Here is a 22,123-nt window from a genome sequence, read left to right as displayed (position 1 = left end):
GCATGACTCCAAGGAGCACTTGCATTCTTGATGATGGTGTAAAGGAGTAACGTCAGATTTTTGAACAAAGGCAACTAAGTGAGTGGGAGACTGTGGTGGCTTGGTATCCTGGGAATTTGCCTATGTATCATACGGTGTTTGGGTGTAGCAGATAAAGCCAGTGGCCTGGCTGGTTCTAACAGAGATCTTGATTATAGCTAAGAACAACTCAGCTAGCCATGCCTTGTCACCTACTAATAGTGGTATTTCAGAGGGATAATTTAAATCAGCAATAAAAGTGAACTGTATACATTTGGAAACTTCACCAATAGCTCCTCTGTTACACACAGATCTTTATGACTTTCTGTGGTTCAATGACAATTGGCCTCATTTATAGGTGCTTGAAACCAACCAAGGGCAGATTGCCTTCCTTCTTTTAACCAGCTAAAGAGATGGGTGGGTCAGACAAGAAGAGGGTATGATGAAAGCAGGGAAAGGGAGGTGGACTCTTCAGAGGGAGGAGGAAGTATCCGTGTCACATCTCTGAGAGCACTCGCAGATGCTGAGCCTGCAGAGACAGAGAAACTGGCAGCTGACCAGGGTCGGGGATGGTCATGTATTCAAATATTGTGGGTTTTAGTCAACAGTGTGCTCCACCCGATTCAACAATGTGATGTGACTGCTCCTAGCAACTATTTTGATATGGTGAATTTTGTTAACACAAGCATAGGACCTAAGAAGAGGTGGCAGTCTCTTTCCTCTCCGCACTTGGCAGGCCACCCACTCAATTCCTGATAATCACGTTTAAGAGAGCTCTGGACAAGCTGGAATGCATCCAAGAGAATCCCTCAACATGCTGGTGAGTGGGATTGTGACCAGGTCATATCAGGAGTAGCCTAAGGGAGAGGTAATGCGTGTCTTGGATGAATTGGAGTCAGACTTAAGAGTCCCCAGGGCAGAAACAAAATCCAGTGAGGGGGAGATGCAGGGAGCTGGATTTTAGCTCCTAAGGTAGAAAGAAATTTTCCAAAAGGCTGATCAAAGATTAAATGGCTGCCTTAAAAGGTAATGAGTTCCTTGTTACTGGAGGTGTTCAACCACCGCTTGGTGGGAAGACACTGTAAGGAGGATTCAGGCAAGTGGGAAGGAGGCTTTTCCCAGTCCCTGAAATCAATGATTCTAACAGGAAAAGAGGCTCTGGGGTGCGGTGAGCGCTTACCTCTGCTCTTGCAGAGACACTGACAGATGTTCATTCAACATCTGTTCCTGCCAGGCACTGTGCGCGCTGAACACAGAAGTACAGCCTCTATGAAGCAGCCGCTGTAGGCCTCAGAGACAGCTGATAGATGTAACACTGTTGTCTCCATGTTTCAAACCTCGGTCATGGTCTTACTAGGTCTCCTCATTAAGGGGATTCACTATGTGTCCAGTAACGCTTTCTTGTTACCAGATGACAGAGAGTCAGGCTGTCAGAGTTGACGACTTTAGGTGCACGGTTTCACCCTGTGTGGTCCTTGGGAGACGGAGAAAGGGGGTCAGGAGAAAAGGTGGGTGAAGAGGCAGCAAAGCCGCAGGAGATATGAACTAATTGCTCAACGTGGGTGTAGCATGGATTAGGCCTTTTACAGCAAGCTCTGCCAGCAGGGAACTGGTGGATATACTCTTGGCCACGCTCGGCTGGACTCTGGGGAGCCCAAGACGGGTAAGACGAGGTCCCCGGCCCGAGCAGCTGGTGGGGGCGCGAGGCTGAGGGCTGTGAAGGCGGTGGACATGCACGGCATGCCGGGGCCGCCTGGCTTCGCGGCGGGGGAGGTAACACTGCGACACTCCGCAGACGCTGTCAGCCGAGGTCGCGGCCCCGATCTTCTGACTATTGGGGAGTGCTGGGGCGCGGGAGCGAGGCGAGCCAGCGCAGGCGCGCGCTGCCTCCTCCGTCCCTACCGAGTCCCCGGCGCGTGCGCGGGGCCGTGGCCGAGGCCTGCGCGCCGCCCGGCCGCCTGCACTGCGCGCGCGCCCACCACGCGTGGGAGGCAGCGGGAGGGGCCTGGAGAGGTCTGGAGCGGCGCGACGGGGGAGGCTCCGTGGGCGGCCACGGGAGACAGCGCCGGCGGGAGCGCGCCTCTCGGCCTTTCCTCCGCGCCCCCGCGTCCCCAGCCGGCCGCTCCGAGAGGACCCGGAGGAGGCAGGTGGGCCGGGGGCGCGCGGGGCCCCCCGGGCCGCGGGCTGGCCGGCGGCGGGGTCCGGGCCGGGGTGGGCGGCCCTAGGGGCCCGCGGGGAGGTCGGTGGCCCCGGGGGGGTCGCGCAGAGGCGCTGGGGGCTGTGGAAGCCCCGCGGCCGCCTCCCGTGGGCACCGGTGTCGCCGGCCGCGGGGAGGCCTTCTCGGGGCGGCTCGGCCCACCCGGCGGGGATGGGGGCTCCTCGTGGCGAACGCTGACCGACGGCCCAACTTTAGGTTGAGGGGCGCGGGGTGTGCGGGACCCGGCGGCGGAGCTGGGCTCTGGCCCACGACCGCCGCGGCTGCCGCGAGAGTCCCCGCACGCGTAGTGGCTTTCCAACGCGGCCTCTTCCCATTTCTCGCTAGACTCCCCTTGCACATTAAATTGTCGAGAAACCTTTGGCCAGTGAGTCTTCAAAGCTAAACCAAATGGCTGTCCTTGGAGTCCTTGGCTGCCTGAGATCCCTTAATTCTGAACCATCCGCACCTGGGAGGGGAAGTTGGAAGGCGCGCTGGAGCTGAGCCCGCATCCTTAAGGATTCCATTCACTGCTTATGATGGTAGCGCTTTGAGTTAGATGTCAGGCTGTTCACGTCATCCAGACACTGGTTTTCAGCTCTGTGCTGAGACAGTGTTTTGATATGTATCAGAGGATGATGTTCCTATGGGACAATAACTTGCTGTATGTTCTGAGATACTAGATTGTGTTCATATTGTAGCACCATCATCGTATGAAACGGCGCCTTTGAAAGATTTCAGTAAACACCTTCCTCCTTAGGAACATCCGCCAGCACTTAAATTGTACTTCACTTTCACTTTGACGTTTGTTGTTTGTGAATCTTGTGCACAATTTAAAGTGAGTCTAAACAGCACAGGATCGGGTGGTGCGGGGCATTGAGCAACTAGGGAGGAAAGCAGAGACTTGAACCTGCTGGAGTCTAGTTGGTCTGCGTTTTTATGTTGGAGAACCATCCTGGTTCCAGCTTATTTTGCTTTCGTAAATATGATGCATTTTTTAAATGCTTTCACTTGATACGGACTATCTGGACTGTAAGATTGAGTCTTGCCATGCATGGAATGTGTTTACTTCTGTTTTGTAGAAGATTTAGCCCATGGGATTCTATTTGTAGGATTCATTTCAGACATTTTGTGTTTACCACATACAGTCCCACCAGCAAGGGCTTTTAAAAAAGTGACCTATGTTCTCTTTTATTGCTTATGACAAGTCCAATTTTGACACGTTTGAAACTAGTGATCTTTAGATTATATAAAATCAACTTCACTCTTTCTCCCTGTTCAAACCTACAAACTGTGGTTACTTTTAGGCTTACTGCTCCCTTGTTAATTATTTATAATGAGCTATGGAGCTATAGGCTTGCTTTAGTGTGTTAACCTTTATTTGTGTCTTGTTTCAGGCATTTGTATATTGTTTTCTCATCTGGAGAGTGAGTTGCACTGTTTTCCTTCAGTGCTGTTTAGAAGAGCTTTCGGAGACCAGAAACATGTTCTTTTTGCATTACCCAATATGGTAGCACTAGCCACATATAGCTTTTGACCACTTGAATGGGGCTAGAGCAGTGGAAGAACTGAAATTTTAATATCTTTTTCTGTTTTCCTTTTTCCTCTTTTTTTTTTGAGACGGAGTCTTGCTCTGCTCTGTCACCCAGGCTGCAGTGCAGTGGCCTGATCTCTGCTCAGTGCAACCTCTGCCTCCCAGGTTCAAGCGATTGTTCTGCCTGAGCCTTTCAAGCAGCTGGGATTACAGGGGCCTGCTACCACACCCTGTTAATTTTTGCTCTGGGGTTTCACCATATTGGCCAGGGTGGTCTCGAACTCCTGACCTGAAGTGATCTGCCCATCTTGGCCTCCCGAAGTGTTGGGATTACGGGCGTGAGCCACTGCACCTGGCCAATTTTTAAATTAATTTAAATAGTCACATGTGGCTAGTAGTAATCTGGTCAGACGCCACAGCTTTAACTTATTAGTCTCCAGGAAGCCTTCATTGACCCTCTTGAATCTGTGCTTTCATAGGACTCAGGTGTCCTTGGTCATAGCACTTACTACTTTCAGCTTTCTGGTAGGAATCAACACTAGGCTGTAATCTACATGAGGGCAAGGACAGATCTGGTTTCTTTACCTTTGCATAGCTTAGAACTTGGTAAGAAAAACTGAATAAATATTTGTTAAATGCATAAATAGCTTTTTCAGGGCAGGTATTTCAATTTTTAATTCTCTCTAAGGCCAACTAAGTGTTCAGTACTGTAAATACCTGTTTAGTAGATTGTACAGATGTTATGTAGGTAGCAAATAAAAGGATCATTGGAGTTATGCTTTAAATACTTACGTGGTGAGATTGGAATCTCAGGAGAATGATGACTCATAACAAAGTATTACAGGAAATTGAATGAAAGGGCCTCATGATTCCAGCTAATGTAGACACAGCTTTGGTCTCCTATTAGTTGAATAACTCAAGGACGCTCTTGAACCATATCTCAAATCTGAAGTCTCCTGGCTTCAGTAAGCCCCTTTTATGGGGTCCATACAGTCCTGAACCAGCCTGAAGATGCTAGTGGACATCCCCATTTATTACTGCTCTGTGTTAAAGCATGGATCAAGGAGTTTCGGAAAAAAAATCACAAGGTATTTGAGCCATGTTATGTAAGATGCTTTTGCTAACAGCTAACTTGGAGTGATGAGTAGGATGAAATTCCTATAGAAATCAGAGTTTGGGGAATTTGATTCTAGCTATTGTTAGTATCAGAGGCACCTTTTCTGTAGACAGTTGATTAGGGCCAATTTTTTTTTTTTTTTTTTTTTTTTTTGAGATGGAGTTTTGCTTTTTTTGCCCAGGCTGGACTGCAGTGGCATGATCTTGGCTTACTGCAATCTCTGCCTCCCAGGTTCAAGCGATTCTCCTGCCTCAGCCTCCTGAGTAGCTGGGATTACAGGCATCCGCCACCACGCCCGGCTAATTTTTTGTATTTTTAGGAGAGATGGGGTTTTGCCATGTTGGTCAGGCTGGTCTCGAACTCCTGACCTTGGGTGATCCACCTGCCCTGGCCTCCCAAAGTGCTGGGATTACAGGTGTGAGCCACCGTGCCTGGCAGGGCCAATTTTTTTTTTTTTTTTAACCTTAGGCTTACTTTATAATCAGGTATCACCAGTTGACTATAGCTGGATTTGGAATGAAAGTGTGTACTCAGTCCAGATCAGTATACTTAGACATTTGGCCAAGACTCCAGGTGTCATAGGTCTTCAGATCCAGGAATTGCTTTTAGGAAATGAATCTGAGACTATAAGGAAGTTTATAGGGGTAAATAGTTTCCTTTGGTAGGACAAAAGGCAGAATGTTAAGTTTTTCATGAAGATAAGGAAATGTAACTAGAGAAAAACGCAACAAAGACAAAATACAAAGAATGTTCACTGCATTGGTCAGGTAATATTGTAGCTTCTCTGGACTTGAAGTATCTAATATGTAAAAGAATGAAGCTGGTTACATCGGATTGCATGAATCCTCTTTCCACTTTGAATCTAAGCTTTGAATATTAGTTAAATATGGGTAACACACTATTCTAGCTCCTGTGGTAACTGATAGTTGTGTAAGATACAGTTCATATCTTTGAGGATCTCAACAGTTTACAAGGAAATGAAAGGTGCTCTGGGGATCACTGAAAAAAATTTTTTTTGAATGAGAAACTCCACCCTTTGAAAGGGAAGTCATGTGGTGACTCCTCTTAACCGACTCAGATATCCACGGAATCACTTTGCTGAAGAATTAAGAGTATAAAAACATGTCTGAGTCCCAAACCGTGATTATAGTCAGATTAATTTTCCTAAAACAGCTTTAATCATGCTACTCTCTTTAAAAAAATCAGTAGTTTCCCAGTGCTCATGAAAGTAAGTGGTTTGGTCTTTGATGAGGTATTTGCTCCTCAGTACAGCCCTAAAAAGCCCTTACAGCCTCACCTCTGACTGTTTTCCTAGCCATATGCCAAGTTCCAGCCTACTGTTCCTTTAATGGGATCCCCTTTTACATTGATACGTATTCATCATTCAAGACTCATCGCAGATGATACCTTCTTCACCATTTATGATTCTTAGAAGCTCCCACTGCAAATGTTCCTGGTACTTATGTGATGGAGCAGATCCCATTCTGCCTCATAATCTATAGTTATTAGTGGTATTTTATTCACCTTAATAGATTGTAAACTACCTAACAAGCATGGACCATCTGTTAATTCATTTTTGTATTCACTGAAACATCTAGAATAGTGTCTTGTATGTAGTGGTTCTTTAATAAATACTCACTACTGTTTGGAATTGATAGTATTTGAGGAAGATCACCACTGCTCTATAACACTAATTCCATGAACTTGTCATTTTCCTATTTATGTGGCAAGGTTAACGTCAAAATGCTTCTAAGTATTTGGTGGTAAGTAATTTTAGCATCCAAGAAAATGTGAATACCTTAAAATAGTAACAACTGGATTAGGTTACCTAATATATAACATCTATATCCATATAAGCATACGATTTTTGAGGAAAAAGAAAGCCTCCTACTTTTTACCAGTTCCTGTCAGTATTAAGAAAACATGAATCAAGTTGGGAAGACAACAGTGAGCTCAATGAAATGACTGTTTTATTGTAGTGGGGCACTGATGGTAAGGATAATTAAGTTAGATATAGGGTTGGTTAAGTAGAACAGAGCACACATTAAGTAATAGCTAGTATGGTGTTATCTACTACCAGATCAAGCCATCGATTACCTATTTTCTATGCTTTCTACTGAAATAATCTAAACTCACTTTTCATTTAGTTTTATAATGTTTTGCTTACATTTTAAAAACAGGAATTCATGATACTTCAGATAGTAAAGATCTGATACAAAAGAAACTGGAAGGCTTTTAGCTTCATAAGTTTGGTTTTATTAGCAGTTTTTCTGCTTTCTACATCATTTCTGAGATGTAGGCTAGGGTGTAGTACAAAGTCTAATTTAGAGCAAATTTATTCTAAGCACTCATGTTTTCTGGGAAAAAGAGGTAATATAAGCCATGTGCTTTAAAAGGCATGGCTTCCATCTTTGGCCAGGATAGAACTCACATACCCTCGGACCTTGTTAAGTCGAACAATCTTAGTAAACTCTTAGATTTTTAAGAGTGACATGATTAATTTTCAGTAAAGTTTTCTGGAATAGAAAATAATGGAAACATTCTAAGGTAGATTATCTTCATGTGATGAGCACATGGCATGAGCTATTGGATGACAAATGATGTAACTTGTGCCAGCATTATGGGAAGTTAAAGATCCATCTACAAGGGTTAATATGCCCTTGTTTGTTACATGAGTAGGAAGATTTCACCCATTTAGATTAGCTCAGCATTTAAAAAGTGTTTTCACCTATTATATATTCCTTTTGAGTTTTGTCTAGAAAGATTACATGTGCTACCGACTGTATAAGAGGTGGTGTGAAGCAATGTATGCCTTTTAACAACAGTTTTGCCAAAAGGAATTTTTTCCCTTTCATAAAAGATCCTTGCTGAAAATGTCAGCAGATTTGACGTCAAATAACTTTTAGGCAGTTATTGAAGGCAGTCATTCTAAGTTGCATACAAGTAAAGTAGAAACACTTTTTTTTTGTTTCTTATTATAGGTGGCTTTCTAGAAGATGACCATAGAGGACCTTCCAGATTTTCCATTAGAAGGAAATCCTTTGTTTGGAAGATACCCATTTATATTTTCTGCTTCTGATACCCCAGTTATCTTTTCCATTTCTGCAGCACCAATGCCTTCAGACTGTGGTATGTGAAGTGGCTGTGCTTATTTTCTGTGAACTGGTAACTTCTCTGTTATGCCTTTTTTACACTCATAGTTTTTCTTAGAACCATTTCTATAGTTTTCATAAAGTTGCTAAAGTTTTCCTTTTTGAAAAATACAATTGCTTATTGCTTTTTCTGCTTCTTAAGCTAAATGCTTTATTTCTGCTGTCAGCATTTATATTATGTTAAAATGTTCATTTTAAGCATCATGATGGATTTAGAGGACCGTATTTTTAGAAAGCAATGGTGCTTAGATATCTAGCATTCTTCTGCTATTGATGTATTTATTTTGGTTAAATATACTGACTTGCTAAAAAAGCCATGTACTTAGGCAAAGAGGGTAAGAGACCCTTCCCTGGAATGTGAAATGAGATTGGTTAATGTTTAAATTGGTCCATTTACATCTCCTCTGTAAAATGTTAATTTAGAAGCATTCCACTTCTCATCTATTTAGGCTTATTTCTCCAGAACCATAATAAAAGAGAACCAGGAGATAAATTTGATAGAACTGTTAAATTTCCAATTTAGAGTTTTTCAAGTAAAATGTTGGTTCACCATTTCAAATTGTCTTTGGAGGTAGAGATCATACAATTTTTACATATTAGTAGATATTAGTAGATATAAAGTTATTGGACTGAGAATTTGTCTTTTTAGTCATATTCATTGTAGTATAGTAATTCCTCATCTCCAAGTATCTTTTTTTTTTTGTATTCAGATTCTATAGCGGCTTACCTAGACCAGTCATCAGAAGTATTATATAAAACCTGTACCTTGATCTTGGGAGTTATCTGCAGGTTTTGCAATAATCAACTGGGCTTATTTTCAGATATAACAAAATCAGTTATGTAGGGGAAACCTTGAACCTTGTGCATTGTACCTTATGTATGGTACTTGTCTCAGCCCATCTTGACTTCTAATTGTCTTATTTTCTTTCCTATATTGTAGCGCTTTGGGTTGGAGAACAATAATATTTTATTTTTGTTTATCTCAAAAAGGCTAATACAGTCATTTGTTATTAGTTGCTCAATGATTGTTGAATAAATACATTGAATGAAAGGTGATAATGGATATTGACATTTTGTGTAACTAGAATTAAATGTTGAAACCCCGTCTCCACTAGAAATACAAAAATTAGCCAGGCATGGTGGTGTGCGCCTATATTGTCAGCTGCTTAGGAGGCTGAGGCAGGAGAATCCCTTGAACCAGGAGGCAGAGGTTGCTATGAGCTGAGATTGCACCACTATACTCCAGCCTGGGCCACAGAGTGAGACTTTGTCTCAAAAAAAAAAAAAAAAAAAAGAAAAAAGCATTGTAGTCTTAGAATTATAGGTTTTTGTAGACTCTTATGAACCTTTCCCCACTCACCTCCTTGTGTAGAAATCATATTTTCACTATCTCTGTCAGATAACCATTTAACCTCTTGCATGTCTTCAATAGTGGGAAACTAACAAAACAGTTAATTTTATTGTTAAAAAGCTTTAGTTGTAATAAAATTGTTTTTGTATGTTGACTCAAAATTGGTCTCCCTGAAATTTTGGCCAAGTGATTCTAGTTTGATACATGGCACAAATTCCTTTATAGGATAGCCTTTAAGTATCTGCAGATAGTTTGAACATTTTAACTTAGTCTGAACCTCCTTAGGCTACACATTTCTGGTTCCTTCACCAGTTTCTCATTGTCAGGATTTCTAGACCCTTTTCATCATAGTTGCTTTCTTGGTACACTGTGGTCAGTGTCCCCTTGAAAAGCGGCATATATAATTACATTTATTGAGCAAGTATTTGTTGAGGGCCACTTGTGTGCTAGGGACTGTCCTGGATGCTGGAGATATCAGTGACCAAGACAGGTCTTCTATAGGGAAGACCAGTAAACAAACAAATGAATAGACAAAGCAAAAATAGGTCATCATGAATTCTGTGGAAGAAAGAAACAGGGTGCTGTGATAGAGAACAATGGGGGCAAGGCAGCTGCTTTAGATGGGGTGGTCATTCAGAGAATCAGAAGAGGCTGGCTGTGAGAAGAGCCTGGGAAGAAGTGTTCCAGGAAGAAAAGCAGAAAACTAAAGGCACAGTGTTGAGGGAAGACCTTGGTATATCCTAAGAATTAATGGAAGGCCTGTGTGGCTGAGAAGCAAAGTGATTGATGGCAGAGTGGGAGGAGACGGACTTGGAGAGTAAGACACCGGCCAGGTCATGCGGGGTCATGTAGGCCCCCATAGGGAATTTTAATGTAATACCAACTAATGAGTGTAAAACCAAGAAACAAAAAGAAACCAGTCCACAGAAACCAGAGTTGAGGCATGTGACTCAGTGTTGACTCTCAAGGTGATTACCCTGTGAAACTATGTACTGTTCTTGCATAACAATTTTTGGAATCTTTTGCTTTGAAATGCCTTCAGAATCAGTTTATGCAGAACACACATTATATACATTATAAATACCACAATACCTTATTATATATTTTGCTTAAACATTGAATTATCTGTTAAATTTAAATAATATAAAAAATCTCATTTACCCATGTAGTTACCATTTCTAGTGCTCTTCATTCCTTTGTGTAGGTCCAGATTTCCATCTGATACCATTTCCTTCTGCCCGAAGCACTTCCTGTAATGTTTCTTATGATGCTGGTCTGCCAGTGATTAATTCTTTCAGCTGTTTTATGTCTGAAAACGTCTTTATTTACCTTCTTTTTTTTTTTTTTTAAAAAAATGTGTTTGCTGGGTTTAGAATTATAGGTTGGTAGTTTTCTTTCAGTACTTGAAAGACCTTGCTCTGCTGTCTTCCCATTTGCATTGTTTCTGCTGTCATTTTTGTTTCTCTAGATGTAACATCTTTTTTTTTGGCTGCTTTAAAGAGTTTCTCTTTATTTTGAGCAATTTTACTATTATGTGCTTAGGTATTGTTTTCTGTATGTTCTTGTGCTTGGGGTTGGTTGAACTGCTTGGATCTGTGGGTTTCAGTTTTCATTAAGTTTGGGAAATCATTAAAAAAATTTTTTTCTGCTTCTCCCCCTTTTCAGATACTGTAATTGCATGTATATTATAGACTGCTTGAAGTTGTACCACAACTCACTGATTTATTTTATATTTAAACATTTTTTTCTCTATTTTGGATAGTTTCTATTACTGCATCTTCAAGTTCATTAATCTTTCCTTCTGCAGTGTCTAATTAATTAGCTGCTGATTTTATCCAGTGCAGTTTTCATTTCAGATGAAGTTTTTATCTCTAAAGTTTGCTTTGGCTCTTTTTTATGCCCAGGTCTCTTCTCCACCTTTGAACATTTGGGGTAGAGTTATAATGACTGTTTTAATGTCCTTCTCTATTAATTATAATATCCGTGTCAACTCTAGGTCTATTATTCCCCTGATTATGGGTCATGTTTTCCTCTTTGTTTGCATGCCTGATAATCTTTAATTGGATGCCAGACATTTTGAATTTTACCTTGTTGGATGCTGGATATTTTTGTATTCCTGTAAGTATTCTTGAACTTTGTTCCAGGATATGGTTTAGTTACTTGGAAATAGTTGGACCCTTTGAGGTCCTGCTTTTCTGATTTGTTAGGTGGGTCTGGAGCCATTCTTGGCCTGGGGCTAATTATTCCCTACTACTGAGAATTCTACTCCAGGGGCCCCCAACCCCCTGGCTATGGACTGGTACTGGTCCCCCTACCCCGGCCCCTGGTGCCAGAAAGATTAGGGACTGCTGTTCTACTCAATGCTGTGTGAATTATGAGGATTCTTTTTCAATCTTCCTGGTGAGAATAGGCGCTAATCCCTGTAGTCCTTATGGATGGTTCTTTCCCTAACCTCAAGTATTTCCTCACAAGCGTATGATGAATAGTTGAGGAGGAACCTCTGCAAGTCTCTGGATTTCTCTTGCAGTGTGTGTATCCATCTCTGCTGTATTCTGCCCTGTGACCTCTGGCCACCTCAAGTTCCCTAGACTCTTAGCTTTGTCTCCTCAACTCAGCGAGTCTGCTGGGCTTTTTCTTGGTCCCCCCCTTCCCCACCCCTGAACTATGCTCCTGGAGACTCCCTCAAGGCAGTTACCTGGGGCATGTGTAGGACTTTTCTCATTTGTATTCCATTCCTCAGAGATCACTGTCTTTCATTGTCTAATGTTCAGTGTCTTGAAAACCATTGTTCCTTCCCTCTGGTGGTGTTGTTTCAGATGGAAGGGCGAATTTGGCCCTCATTATTCCATCTTGACTTAAAGTAGACATCATCTCCATTTTCTCCCCTCACCGCACTTTCTTTTGATTAAAAGCTATTTTTTAGGCCGGGCATGGTAGCTCACACCTGTAATCCCAGCACTTTGGGAGGCTGAAGCGGGTGGATCACCTGAGGTTAGGAGTTCAAGACCAGCCTAACCAACATGGTGAAATCCTGTCTCTACTAAAAATACAAAAATTAGCCGTGTGTGGTGGCGTGCGCCTGTGGTCCCAGCTGCTTGGGAGGCTGAGGCAGGAGAATTGCTTGAACCAGGGAGGCAGAGGTTGCAGTGAGCTGAGATCACTGAGATTGGCCACTGCACTCCAGCCTGGGCGAGAGAGTGAGACTCTGTCCCCCCAAAAAATAAAAAAATAAAAACTATTTTTCTTTTAATCTCAAAAGCTTGCAACAGCATAAAAAATACTTATTTTCCTTTATGGAAGTTGAGAATTCAAATGTAGTTAGATATGTTAATATATTGCACTGTAGCGTAGAGGTTATGTTCTCATTCCGGGTTATTCTGGCATTAATCCTGACTCAATCACTTTCCAGTTGTGTGATTTTGGGCAAATTGTTTATATTCTCTATCCCTTTGTTTCTTCTTCTATAAAATGAGAATAACAATAGTGCCTACCTCATATGGTAGTTATGAGGATTAAATAAATTAATATACACAAAGTTCATAGAACAATCCCTGGCATCTACAAGGCACTTAATAAGTCTAACTTATTGTTATTTAAATGAGCCCTCTGGAGGGCAGGGCATTAAGAAGATTTCCAGATTTGCTCTTGGAGCATCTTGAGATGCTGAAATGAGGATGGCAGTTTCTAACAATGGACTTCCCTGGTTTGCAGTTTGAATGTCTTGGTTGATGTTATCAGATGTTTTGGTGAATTCTCTAAGTGGCCCCCGCAGAAACAGGCACAAAGTTTCCTTACATGAGCCATGGTGGCGATTTGTCTAAAGTTTACATCAAATCATCCAGTAGGGGTTGGGGAAAAGGACAGTTTTAAGAAATTGGAAATATTAGTTTGGAGGGTTGTAACCAGATATTGGAGGAAACTAGAGGAATTCAGGATCCAGTGCAGTTTATAGGTGGACAATGCCTCAAGGACAATAAACAGGACTAGAATCTGATAATGGGCATACTTATAGTTTTCCATGGAAACACAATTTTTCTCTCTACAGTTCTCATTTCTACCAAAGATAATCACAGGCTAATTTGTTTGCAAAATAAGTTTTGTCTCATTAAGCTGGCCTGATTATATACGTAAGTGCGGCAAGAATAGTGAATATGTACACATTCTGAAGTATGCCATTCCAGTCAGAGGTTTGATGATATCTGAGGGGCTTTATTGGTTTTGTAAAGTCAATCTGAATTCCTTCAAACTGTCTGGTAATAAGGAATCTGAAATTAGACTTTAAAAAGGCTTTTCAGTCTAAGAAGCTAAGCAGAGGACTTGCCCAATTGTGTACTGTTACAGGGAAAACAAACTTTCATTGAACTTATGTAAATATTTATATTGCCATGAAAATAAAGAATACTCCATAAGAGTTTCTGAATTTTGGAGGGGTTGGAGTAGGGAGAAAAGAAAATGTGTTTCATTTTTGTTTGCAAAAGTATTCTTCACCAAATTGCTGTAAGTTGTAGGTCTTAAGGGAAAAGGGAAAAGGCATTCTTTAACTCTAGAAAACAAACATTAAAGAACCCGCCATATTTCAAAGACGTAAAAATTATAATCACCCTCATCAGTTCATTCAGTCCTCTGTAATACTTGTTCTGCTTGATTTTGGGTTAGCAGCCTCATGAATCCATTGGTTTTCCATTAGAGTGCTGGAAATTCTTACCCAGTCCAATGCTGTGATCTTAAAGTTACCAGAAACCTGTACTTGTCAGAGTCTTTTCCGTAAATCTTCCTGCAATTTTGTATCACAGATGCTTGCAAAAGCTTTCAGGAAAATATCAGAGTAAAAAATCACTGTCTGTAGATGGCAAAAGATTTAAAATGTCCATAGTTACAGATTTGATGACAGTTCATTTTAATGCAATTGACAAGGAAATTTGGTTATTTATTTTATAACATTTGAAGATAATAACTAGAATTATGACTGATAAAATTATACCAGAACATATCCAATTTCTAGGAATTTCATAGAATTTCTAGAACACTTACATCAATAATATAGTCATACAAAAATAACATAAGGTTAAGCATCACCTTTGACAGTGCTTCTCATGCAATGTAATAGATCAAATAAGCCTAGTTAGTTTCACATATCAAATAAGCCTAGTTAGTTTCACATTTATTTGACAATGCTTCCCATGCAAAGATGCTTAATTAGTTTAATGTCTGTGTTTTTTTTTTTTTTTTTTTTTTCAATAAGGAAATAGAGCAAGATTTTCTAGGGGCCGTTGAAAAATCCCAGAGTTAGTCTAAGGTCAGGAAAGACTTCATTCAGAATTTGATTTTTGGGACGTTTATAAAAAGAATACCTAAAAGATTCAAGATTCAAAACACTTGATTAAATAGGATTACAGGTATTTAGTTATCCATTTAACCAAAGTGACAAAGATTTCAAAGGCAAATACAGAGAAAGCCATGTAGTCGTTAAAAAAAAAAAAAAAAAAAAAAAAAAAAAAAAAAAAAAAAGACCAAAACCCCTTGACTTTTTGAGAGAGAAACTTAAATAATCAAAGACAGCATGAAGCACAGGAAATTATCTTGACAAAATACAGAATCTTTGCTTTCTAGGCAGACCATTCAAAAGTTAAAAACCTTTCACAATCTCCCATCGAGAGCAGGCCCATACTCCAAGAAAGTTTAGTCATTTTTAACAGGAGCTCAAATGCTAGTTATGCATTATTTTGATATGAATGATAATAGATTGATTCAATTTTAGCTAGCTTAATCACACAAGGTTCTCTTTCTCCCTCAACTTTCTGTAGCCATTTTGTTTTTTTCCTTCATTTTCTTTTTCAACAAAAAACATATCTTCCTACTTCACATTTTTTCTTGACTGTCACGCTAGCATTCTGTAGATTGAGAAATCTATGTAAATACACCATAATTTCTAGAAGCACGTTTCCTTATAATTTTTCATTGTAGCACAGGACGTGTTTACTAACACACCCAGGTATCTTTAGTTTCTCTGTCCAAAAGTAGATAAACTTATGTTCAGCAATTAATGTTTCAGTATTTATCTTATGTGGACTTACATTGATTTAATTCACTTGTTTTGAACAATTATGCTTGGATTACTTATGAAAATTTCATGAGACATTAAATAGCTAAGCATCATCTTGTTTTTCTTGCTGAGAAATTTTGTAACATAGAGATAGCAGAAGCTTATTTGTAATTCACTTGTCTAACATGAGCTTATTTGACTAGTAGACCTACATAGAATCAAAGTTGTACGTCTGCCTTATGTTTAATGCTGACAACTCTGAAGGCATATTGGTTTTTTAAACTAAACCAACAATATTTTTGTTTATTGAAAATTACCCAAGTCACATGAACTTGAAAAACATTTGGATTAGTTCCTATTTTTCTGAGAGTTTTCAGGAATACTTAATTTATATAAGCACTTGTTTTTACTTATGCCTATTGAACATACATAGCTATAAGATCTCTGTGTCTGTATGTTTGTGTATACAGACAGACACAGAGATCTTATAGCTTTCATTTCCAAATTTTAGCCATGTGTCAATTAAAATAATACAAAGCTTATTGGTTTATAAAAGAAGCTGGATCCAAATTGTACCTCTGAGAGATGGAACAAGTCAAGGTTACCTGCTCAGATGGCTACAGCTTTTTACTGAAGTTTTTTTTTTTATTTGAATGCTGTAGGGATGCTTTTAGAGAAGCTATTTTTGAGTCATTTTGTGTTCAGAAGCTTCTGCATACAAATCAAAGAATGCATTCCATTGTCTCCGAAAGGCTTAGGATACTCTTTCTTCTCCCAAAGGCAGACTGACTGTCTTATCTAAATTAAAGGTTCTCCAAAGTGGTCACTGAAATTGCAAATTATTCTTTGTAAAGTTCACCTATTTTTCCAAAAATGCACAAGATTCTGATCCACAGTGTTTTTGAACCCCATCTTTGCATTAGATTCTCTGAAAGGTCTTAACTATTAAGGATTCTTTTTTCAGCAGCTGCTCTGGAACACAGGTAATCATGTGTTTCACCCCTCCCCATTTTGAACAGAATAGGTTGACTTCCTGAGAAGTTTCAGCAAAGGTTGCTCAGCATAATTGGAGAGTTCTACACAGGAGGAGGAGAGCTCAGATTCAAAAGAGACTTACTCTAGAACTCCATGGCTGGGTGAGAGAGCAGCCAGTGCCACGGCCCTGGGTACCAGCACCTAGTTACTGGCCTTGGGGCTTCACAGGGGTCTTCTTCTGATCCTGCTTCTGACACCAAAAATTGTCAAAACTCAGGGTGCTTTTCTTAATATAAATATTAAGTGAGTAAAAAACTGCAAACAGGGAGACTTCCAAACCAAAAGTGGTAAGAAGCTTGTCTCACGAAGGTCATAGTAAGGTTTATAAAGCCTAGAAAAGGAAATTCATATAGCCTAATTCTCACTGGTTAGAATGAGTGGGTTAGTTTAGTCACTACTGATTTGCTACAATGTGCTGAGTCATGCTGACCAAGAAATGAAGCTCAAGCTTCATGTGCGGTTTAAGTAGGTGTTTTGGAGAATAGGTCCTTATAGGTTTTCCTGAGCTGGGTGTGGGACTTTGGCTCAGAGGCCAAGGTTTGTCTTGGCTTCTATTTTGATTTTTGCCTAACAGGACCGTTTTGTTGTCTAAGATTACGAATGTTATCTCATTTCAGTTCAATCTTTCTGATTCTCTTCTGATGGACTGCTGCTCTGCTTGTATATGTGTCTTTAGTTTGGTGCCTCTCATCTTTTAGTTATGCTGACTCTAGAAGTAAGAACTATGTGTACATAGTATAATTTTGGAAAATATATAAATGCAAAGAAGAAAGCAAAAACAAAAAAACCCCAGTGAGTCCCACTACTTATGCATGCTGTTACAATCCGAGCTCAATGGTGAGTTACCTCAGCAAGTAGAATAATAGAGGAAAGAAGATAGACTTTGGAGACAGACCTGGTTTTCTACCCCAGATTTGCCACTTACTAGCTATGTGACATTGAGCTGGTATTATTTAGTCTGAGCTTCGCTTTCCTCATGTGCAAAATGAGAATAATACCTACCAGGTAAGGTGTTGGAGAGGATTTTTAAAGTGTTTAGTAAGTGCTCAGCAAATGTTCATAATGTTTTCCTTATTTAGATACTTCTGCTTTTTTTTAAGCATCTAAAATATTTGTATCATTTGAACCTTGGTTTTATTGTTTATTATTTTCAATATATTTATTTGAAACTTTTAGTAAATTTAATTTACATCTTTTTTTTAATTTCAGAATTTTCTTTCTTTGATCCTAATGATGCATCATGCCAGGAAATTCTTTTTGATCCCAAAACTTCAGTTTCAGAATTATTTGCCATTTTGAGACAGTGGGTTCCTCAGGTCCAGCAAAACATTGACATTATTGGAAATGAGGTAAGGAATTCTTACATTTTAAATTTTGCATTGTTAGGATTGTTAATGGTATAGATTTTTTCCCCATCTGAAAGGAAGATGGTAATAAAGGAGAAACCCTTTAAAGGTTCTGATATTTATTTGTATTTTGAGGATTTTCATGGGGCAGTGAGTTAATACTATATATTCTTCTGATTATTTCTTCATGCTCTGTACTTCTGACATTTGTAGACTCCTGGTGGGTGCAGGGAGGGGCATTTTTCATATTTCCTTCTTTGTAAAAATTGATTTTGCAAACTTTTATGCATTTTGTGAAGGCATTTGATTACCATCATGTTCTATTTACACTTTTGGGTGGTTTGGTAAAGATATAGCCTGGAGTGTAGTCTTTAAGAATATTAGATTTTTTGAGGGAGGGTTCCTTGACCAGTATGTTGCTGTGTTGTAGGAAGAGAGTGCTTATACTTTTTTCAAATATCATTACACCCATAGAAATAAAATTTTGCTCATTTTTGAGAGGAACATATTTGGAGTGCCAGATTACCTTTGGAATAATCTTCAAGAATTTCCTTCAGCCTGCTGACAAATTCAGGTTTCATTATTGTTGTTGAGTGCAGATTTAAAATTTACCCTTAAGATATGCCCATACTGTCTATATATTTTACTGAGAAGTAATTCAGATACAATAGACTAACTTGGTTCCTCAGCATTGGTTTGAAAGCAATAGGTACCTCAGTAGTTAGGTTGTAACCATATTTTCCTTGACTGCTTCAGATTCTTAAGAGAGGTTGCAATGTGAATGATAGAGATGGATTGACAGATATGACTCTTTTGCATTATACCTGCAAATCTGGAGCTCATGGTATTGGTAAGTGTGTGGTAAATCTATCAGTTGTTTATGTCATCTGCACTTGTGCTTAGATAATCTATATTTATGCCCATATATTGTCTGGGGGAAGGCACCCAGCTGATGATAATAATATTGCCTGAAGAGTTGAGGATTCAGTTAGGTCCTTCCAAAAACCATATTCCCTTTTCTCAAGGAGGTCTTTATACCCTCCTGATACCTCTTAACTTTTCTGGATCAGGCCTCATGCCTGATTGCATAATAGATGAGAGTAACTACTATCACCCTAAAATCCTTCTGAGGGTTTATAACAAGGTTTGATGGTCCAAGGTCAGTCTTTGCATACTGATCCCTAATCTTAAGACCCCAGTCTTGAGACCTAAGGTCTGTTCCTACATATGTAACATATGTGCATATTTTCCAAAACCATTATTCTCTTGTGCTTCATCATTGTATAAACCTGCATCTCTTACTTAACTATATATTGTGATTGTCTCTCCTTGTTTCAATAGTCTGATGTGGTGGTGTTGAAGCTACTGGTGGTGATGGACTCCTTTTTCCCCTCACACAACCCATCATGAACTGATACTTTCACAAAATAAAATAAAAATGAATTTATAATACAAAATAAAATAAAGCCATAAAATATAAGCCCAAATATTTTTCAAATGGCATAAAACTGGCCAGGCATGATGATTTACACCTGTAATCCCAACACTTTGGGAGGCCCAGGCAGGAGGATTGCTTGAGGCCAAGAGTTTGAGACCAGCCTGGGCAACATAGTGAGACCTTGTCTCTACAAAAAATTAAAAAATTAGCCAACCATGGTGGTGCATGCCTAGAGTTTCAGCTGCTTGCGAGGCCGAGGTGGGAGGATCGTGTAAGCCCAGTAGTTTAGGGTTGGCGTGAGCTGTGATTGCATCACTACACTCCAATCTGGGTGACAGAGCAAGACTCTGTCTTTAAAAAAGAGGAAAGAATAAAAGGCATAAGACTACATTTAAGTTAACATAATGAGAAGACATATTAAATGGGGAAAAGCTATAAAAAGTACACAGATTGCAATTTGGGACCGCCAGTGGTCCACGGAACACGTTTGGGGTAGCACTGATCTGCTGTGTTGTTGTTGATGGCTTCATAGCATTCTGTGTGTGTCTCAATTTATTTAACCAATTTCTTATTATACTTTTTGGATTTTTTAGAATTATATTAATAATAAGAGTGCAGTGATGAGCATCTTTGCAGCCAAGTGTTTATCTGCATCCCTGAGTATGATTATTTTCTTAGGATCAATTCTTGCAAGTGAAATTTTTGAAGTGTGTCTATACAGTGCACTATTTGCTTTGGCTTTTTAAATGAGGCAATTGGTAGCCATCCATTGGAACTTAAAATTTGTACTAAAGGAAAGTAATTTAGAAAATCTTCTTTAGGTGATGTGGAAACAGCTGTAAAATTTGCAACTCAGCTTATTGACCTGGGAGCAGACATTAGTTTGCGGAGTCGCTGGACAAACATGAATGCTTTGCATTATGCTGCTTATTTTGATGTCCCAGAACTTATAAGAGTGATTTTGAAAACATCGAAACCAAAAGGCAAGTATTATAAGATCACCTTTAGATATTATTAACTGAACACTTTAGTGGTGGCATAAAAATTATAATTCAAGGATATTTTTTACTTCTAATCCATCTTGTTTCATATGCCTTTCTACTCCATTTTATTTCTGAGATAGTTTAAAATTTCTTTATTGGGTATTAATTACTATCTTTTCTACAAAAGGATTAGTACAGAGAGATACAAAATGAAAGAGTGTTCTCTGGGTTTTCATATATCTATAAGTTCTCCAGTATAACACAGATGTTTTATATAATTGATTCTACATGGTTTATGATTCTTTTGCCTTGCTTGGGTAGCCAGAAATAGAACAATAAGGTCTTCAGAGATTGGCATTGGAATAATAAATAATATTTATTTTAGATGGCGTTTGGTTCTGAAATTATATAATTCAACTTAAGGGATAATATTTCAGTTTTTTTTTCCCCTGTTTTGATGGTGATATCCTGAAATTGAAGATCTGAATGTCTAAGTCACAGTCCTGGTGTTTTGATTTTTCTCTCTGGTTCTCTTGGGGGCCAATTTTCTTTTCTTTCTTTTTTAGAAAAATATGAGAGCAAGCGAATAGTATTAACGTTAAGTTAAAGAAAGTGTACAATATTTTCCCCATTGTAGGAACATGCTTTAGAGATTCAATAGATAAATTTCCCAGAATGTTCATTTCTAACCTCCAATCTGCATAATTGTCCATTTTCTCTTTAAAATTCTACCTTTTCAATTTCTAAATGATGTTGGGAAGAAAGCCTCTGTCGACACTACTGTGTCTTTAATAATTCAAGAGAGTTTGTTGAGTATATCTGGGTAGTTTGCAGTTGTAGGAAGAGTATGTGGGTGTGGTGTTGTTTAGTTGAGGGTAGGATTTGCAGAACCAGAGGTATATTTAAACCCTTGTTATCGAAAATACTCACGATGGGATTCCCAAATCTGGAGGATTTCCTGTATTTACGTATAACATATGATGCTATGTTAAAAGTTATTAAAATGTCCTTAGAGTTGCAAGATTACTTTTCTCATTATGAAATTCAAATTCATTTGTTGAGTAGAGTATTATGAATCAATTTATAGGTAAGCATTTCTATGCTTAATTAGACTTTAACTACTTTGAAAATTCTGCTTTGTTTTACCTACCAGGTATTGGCCTTTTTTTTTTCTGTAAAGGGCCAGCTAGTAAATACTTTAGACTTTTTGGACCATATGGTCTCTGATGATACTACTCAGTTCCGTAGTTGCAGCATGGAAGTAGCCACAGAGGATACGTAAATGAATGAATGAGCCTGTGTTCTAATAAAACTTTATAAAAACAGGTGGGCTGGATTTGGCCTCTGAGTCATAGGTTGCTGACCCCTGACCTAAACTCTACTACTCTACCTCACTGTAGTTGTCGTGGCAAATATGCAACAGACTTAATGGGAGATTATGATATGCTGTTACTTTTACAAATATGAATTATTGCCATTAATTGTTATAAAATATGTCTTAGTTTGAAAATCCAAGATAATATCACTCCATCTTATAATGAATTTTATTGTACTAATAATCAACTGCTTATTTTAACTAGATTGTAATATAAAGATTTTGTTCTGTTGTGAAATCATGCCTCTAGTGGGTTGATTTAAGTCCTATAAATGAAAAAAGTCCCTCCTCCCAAAGCCTTGTCTTCTTTTAAATTATGATAGCTGAGTTTAAACTTTTAGTTAATATACTTGTGACGTTTAATTGCAGATGTGGATGCCACTTGCAGTGATTTTAATTTTGGAACAGCTTTGCATATTGCAGCATACAACTTGTGTGCAGGTGCTGTGAAGTGCCTCTTGGAGCAGGGAGCAAATCCTGCATTTAGGGTAAGAGGTTAAGTTAAAAGTGAAAAATATTAAAAGAATTAAGTCTTAT

General features: G+C 39.2%; 1 protein-coding gene across 12 annotated transcripts in view; it reads left to right on the top strand.

The window, feature by feature from the left end:
• The window catches only part of CLIP4 (CAP-Gly domain containing linker protein family member 4), a 130,399-nt gene that overhangs the window by 47,975 nt on the left and 60,301 nt on the right, over positions 1 to 22,123 (top strand). For 3 of the 12 annotated variants that reach the window (XR_008522186.1, XM_054547676.1, XM_054547677.1), the window contains 5 exons: positions 7,845 to 7,992; positions 17,654 to 17,793; positions 18,547 to 18,640; positions 20,050 to 20,211; positions 21,956 to 22,074. Coding sequence is in view for 11 of the 12 variants with exons in the window: in XM_054547676.1 (XP_054403651.1) it covers positions 7,860 to 7,992; positions 17,654 to 17,793; positions 18,547 to 18,640; positions 20,050 to 20,211; positions 21,956 to 22,074 (648 nt within the window). In the remaining variant the exon portion in view is untranslated. Of the gene's footprint in view, positions 1 to 486; positions 839 to 1,096; positions 1,682 to 1,868; positions 2,166 to 3,563; positions 4,835 to 7,844; positions 7,993 to 17,653; positions 17,794 to 18,546; positions 18,641 to 20,049; positions 20,212 to 21,955; positions 22,075 to 22,123 lie in introns of those variants that run through there. The other 9 variants (XM_063713477.1, XM_063713474.1, XM_063713473.1 and 6 more) reach the window with 8 other exon arrangements.

Source organism: Pongo abelii, chromosome 12 (genome assembly GCF_028885655.2).
Source record: "Pongo abelii isolate AG06213 chromosome 12, NHGRI_mPonAbe1-v2.0_pri, whole genome shotgun sequence".
NCBI classification, from domain to species: Eukaryota; Metazoa; Chordata; class Mammalia; order Primates; family Hominidae; genus Pongo; species Pongo abelii.
This window is presented reverse-complemented; position numbering and strand designations above follow the sequence as displayed.